Source organism: Limulus polyphemus, unplaced genomic scaffold, assembly GCF_000517525.1.
Source record: "Limulus polyphemus unplaced genomic scaffold, Limulus_polyphemus-2.1.2 Scaffold2502, whole genome shotgun sequence".
Classification (NCBI taxonomy): domain Eukaryota; kingdom Metazoa; phylum Arthropoda; class Merostomata; order Xiphosura; family Limulidae; genus Limulus; species Limulus polyphemus.
Window position 1 is genome coordinate 27,735 of NW_013668112.1, and position 5,252 is coordinate 32,986.

At 39.7% G+C, this 5,252-nt stretch overlaps 1 protein-coding gene across 2 annotated transcripts in view; it reads right to left on the reverse strand.

The window, feature by feature from the left end:
- Window positions 1-5,252, reverse strand: part of LOC106467141 (A disintegrin and metalloproteinase with thrombospondin motifs adt-1-like) — a 32,888-nt gene that overhangs the window by 5,035 nt on the left and 22,601 nt on the right. For both annotated transcript variants that reach the window (XM_022395276.1, XM_013927462.2), the window contains one exon: window positions 4,118-4,181. In XM_022395276.1, the coding sequence (XP_022250984.1) occupies window positions 4,118-4,181 (64 nt within the window). The remainder of the gene's footprint in view (window positions 1-4,117; window positions 4,182-5,252) is intronic.

A 5,252-nucleotide genomic window follows, 5' to 3' on the forward strand; every position in this document is an offset into this window, starting at 1 on the left:
GTGACGAGGATTCGAACCCGCGACCCGCAGATTGCGAGTCGAGCGCCCTGACCACCTGGCCATGCCGGGCCATTTTAAAAGCAATAGTTATGACAAATTTAGTTACGTAACTCGGTAAGAGTTGTAAGTTGTCTGTGTAATTCAACTGTTGTAAATTGACGTCACGTTACTCGAATCATCGGTATTTTTCTCGTTGCCTTAAGAGAGTACTGTTACATCATAGTGTCTCGTAGTTTGTAGAAAATTATTGACCTCAGTTGGGCAATTTATATATATATATATATAGGCAACCAACTGAGTGCAAGGAAGTTAAGTTAAAAGAAGTTCATGTAGTTAGTAAAAGTGAAGTTAGACTGCATGATTGCTTGTTTAGCCATATCGGGCGATATTTAAAGTGAATTTCACAGTTTAACAGATATAAGGAGAGAAATAATTTGTCTTGTCAAAGGGTGTTCTAAAGTAATTGAACCCATCTGTGTAAACTTTGAAAAAAAGAAGACAATTATTTAAAGTTCTAGATACAACTGTGGTAACCCACGGGGTAACGTAAGTGAATTGATCGCAGATTGTCTAGTAAGAAACAGAGTAGAGAAAAATAATTTGTCTTGTCAATTTGGTTCTAAAGTAACTGAACCAGCTTGTGTGGACTTTTGACAAGAAAAATAAATTATTTACAGTTTTAGATACAACTGTGCTATCCTATAGTGTAAAGGATTTTTATACATATGTTTGACTTGTTTTGAATATGTTATTTAACCGGACCTATAAAACTAACACAGAGTATGAATTATATGATAAAATGATGAGCTGTGACAGTCGAGCATTGGTGGTAAACTTGATATGAAATTATACGAGACACAGGTATTAATTATCACAGAAACATGCCAAATTAAACCATAAGCTGTACAGGGATATGAACTTATGCTTTGAGTTCTATTACCCTGGGATTTAGTTAACGCCAACATACAGGTAGTGGACAAAAAAAATTGAAACACCTGGGTAAATGATGGACTACATGTATATGCAATGTCCAGGCTACCACACGGGTGTGACTAGTTCATTAATTAAGTAAATAGCATCCCAGGATGCATAGGCTCATGTACAAAAATGCTGGACAGGCCTGGTTGCCTATAACCATGGCTAGCCTGGCTGCAAGAGGATACCTCAATGACTTTGAAAGAGGGATGATTGTTGGAGCCCGTTTGGCGGGAGTTTCAGTGACCAAGACAGCTCAACATGCTGATGCTGCACGAGCAACAATGTTTAAGGTGATGTCAGCATGGAACTCTGAGGGAAAGACATCATCAGCAAAGGGCAACGGTGGGCAGAAGTACATACTCCAGGATCGTGATGTCCGTACATTAATTCGAACTACAAAACAAAACAGGCGAGAAACCCAAATCAATTAACTGCAAATTTCAATCTGTGGCGAGAGCATCCAGTTTAATCAAAAACGGTCCGTCAGAAACTCCATAGAACGGGATATCATAGTCGGGTTGCAGTGCACAAACTGCTTGTCACACCTTGCAATGCACGGATATGGGTCCAGTGGTGCAAAGAGCACAGGACTACTGAGCAGTGGAGAAATGTGACATGGTCAGATGAATCATCCTTCACCATGTTCTCAACAAATGAACAAGTGCATGTGTGGCGCCAACCTATAAAACTCCACAGCCCTGAGTACTTGGTACCAACAGTGAAGGTTCTGATGGTTCCGTAATGGTGTGGAGCAATTTTCCTGGCATGGTTTGGGCACACTCATACCCTTACAAGGGAAGGTCGATGCCAATCATTGCTTAATGGTACTGAGTGATTATCTTCACCCCTTGGTCTAGCATTTCTGTCCTGCCGAGAGGGGTGTCATTCAAGGTGACAATGCCCCATCTACAGAGCACGAGTAATCATCCAGTGGTTTGAGGAGCATGACAGTGACGTCATCCATATGTCATGGCCTTCTCAGTTACCAGATCTGAACCCAATCGAGCATGAATGAGATATTCTGGGATGATGCTTGAGACAGCATTTTCCACAACCATCAACTAGGCGTGAGTTTATTGACTTTCTCGTGGAAGAGTGGTGTCGCATTCCTTCTGCTGAATTCCAGACGCTGGTAGACTCTATGCTAAGGTTTAAATTTGTGGTCAGTTGACGTGGGTTGCTCGTCTGTTTTGATTTTCAGTTGGAATTACTGCACAGACATCACGTTCCTGGAGTATGCACTTCTGCCCAATGTTGCCTTTTGTGGATGATGTTTTTCCATCAGAGTTCCATGCTGACATCACCTTAAATACCGTTGCTCGTGAAACATTAGCAAATTGAGCTGTCTTGGTCACTGAAGCTCCTGCCAAACACGTCCCAACAATCGCCCCTCTTTCAAAGACACTGAGGTCTCCTCTTGAGGCCATGCTAGCCATGATTATAGGCAACCAGGCCTGTCCAACATTTTTATACACAACACTGTGCCTCCTGGTATGCTACTTATTAATTAATTAACTAACCACATTTGTGTGGTAGCCTCTGCATTGCACATATTTGTTGTCCCTCATTTACCCAAGTGTTTCCTCTTTTTGTCCACTACCTGTATGTATCCTTCATCTTGAGTACATATCCTTTATCTTCAATATCTATCCTTCCTTTCTGAGTATGTATCCACCATCTTAAATATGTATCCTTTATCTGGAGTAAGTATCCTTCAGTTATATATTCATCATATTTTATCTTAAATATTTATCCTTCAGATATGCATACCTCATCTTTTATCCTAAGCCAAAAATTCCAGGATAATCACGAGCCACCCCGGATATTAGTTTGGATTGACGAAGATTACTGCTAGCATTGTAATTATGAATTTCTTGGAGTCCTTTCAATAAAGTCTTTGTGGATTGCATCTAAGATTGTAAGGTATCCTCGTCCAATATAGTCATTGTTACGATAGTAATGCAATTTTAGTTCTTTGTGTCAATCAAAGCATTATCTGACACCCTAGTAGCGATTTTTCTTGTGCTAGGATACAGACCTAACATAAGAAATACTAACTAAATTAAAGCAGGTAGTATAATATCCTCAGGTATAGAGTGGTCACATTAGTAAAAACACCTTTTTTTAAATTCCAGTGAGTGTTGTAACATTCCAAAAATGAAGAACATAATTATCTATACCCTAAAATTAAATAGTCAGTTCAACACTCAAACATGTAACATGCCTTAATATTGTTATACAGAGTAACTCAGATAGGTTTCATTTGGTCGTTTTTTGGTCATGTGTCCTGGGAGGATCAAGTACACCTTTATTTGGTCGTTGTTTGGTCATGTGATCTGTGAGGATTAGGTACGCCTTTATTTGGTCGTTGTTTGGTCATGTGATCTGGGAGGATAAAATACACTTGGGCCTCTCCCTGACCATTTATTTGGTTTTTGAGTGTTGGATGAAGCCCACATTAATTCTTCAGTAAAATACGGTCCGGTAGCTAAGGAAATCCGTTCTTATATCATGCAGTCACTGCATGAGCATAGCAATAGTTAGTAAACCAGAAATCGTATTCCACTAGACCATCATCTTCATCGGGATTTGGTCCATGTCTTGGACCAAGGAGGATCAGGTTCAGCATAGACCTCTTCCTCCCTAAGCCTGTCAAGCATCGCGCCTTTCTTCTAAATAGAAGTAAGACACCAATCACGTGACCACTAAACCACCTAGTTTAACGCTAATCAGGTTATCTAACAAGTGAAGTAGGACACCGACCACGTGACCACTAAACTACCTAGATTAACGCTAATCAGGTTATCTAACACTGTAAAGTGAAGTAAGACACCGACCACGTGACCATTAAACCAACTGGCTTCACGGTAATCAGGTTATCTAACACTGTAAAGTAAAGTAGGACACCAGTCATGTAACCATTAGGCCAGCTGGCTTCACATGAATCATGTGACCACGGGCCACCTATCGTCACTTACTTAGGGTGATCTAAAAATGTAAGGTGATGTTCTGAGGGAAAGCGATTTGATATTGCATTTCACATGGGTAATGGTATTTCCAAAACCAAAAAGTAACACTTTAATAAAAATACCTCGAATGATGCACGATATTATTAATAAAACATAATTTTTGTACTTACAGCACTGTCGTCACAAACACTAATTTTTTCTGTCGGACCGTCGCACGTCACAGAATTTTTTGGCCTGAAAAAACAAAACGAATAAAGAAAACGTCTTTTCACTGAACAATATACACTTATATAGTTTTTATTGGATTTCGTTTTATACCTGTCTTATATGAAAAAATCCTCTGTAAAATGATCTAAAAATCTGGTTTCGATACCCCATGGTGGGCAGAACATAGATAGCCCATTATGTAGCTTTGTGCTTTAACAACAACCAACTAACCGACCCGTAAATATATAGTTTTGTGCATATAATAAATTAGGATTTTCGAGTGATCTTATGTCTAGTTGCAGAAGGAATCAAGGGTGTAATTTGGGGGTGAGGGCGACAGGAACGGCCGCTGTCCTTAAGCTCGGGGAGGGAGGCCAAATGGCAGTTTCTATGAGACATTTCTAACCAGCGTTGGGCTTCCAGCTGAATTGGAGGGGGGGGGGGGGTAGTCTCCCGTGACACCAGCCTACGTTACTGCTCTAGAACGTTTATAAAATGACGCTACTAGAAAAAAATATGTATCGCGAGTATAAATTAAATTTAGATAACAATGTCGACTGTTAAAACACGGATTATTATAAAACATTTGAATCCAAAAGTTAAGAAAAGCTAGACATGAAAATAGTGATGTTTGATGAATTTTTTTGATGATGATAAAATATTCGAGTTTTTTGTGTAATTAAAATTTAAAGAACAAACTTATACAAATATTTTCCAAAACAGGTCAAGTGGTTAGGGCGCTCGACTCGCAACCTTCGGGTCACGGGTTCGAATCCCCATCACACCGAACATGCTCGCCCTTTCAGCTGTGGAGGTGTTATAAAATTACGGTCAATTCCACTATTCGTTGGTAAAAGGATATTCCAAGATTTGGCGGTGGGTGGTATTGACTAACTTCCTTCTCTTTACTCTATCACTGCTAAATTAGGGACGGCTAACGGAGATAGCCCTCGTATAGCTTTGCACGAAATTTTAAACAAACGGAACCAATAAAAACGAGGATAAGGTGATTGATCTCACGAGTTAAATTTGAATACTTTGAATCTAAGTTTCAAATGGACAGCAACTGCCTGTTGTAGAAACCTACAACTGTAGAGG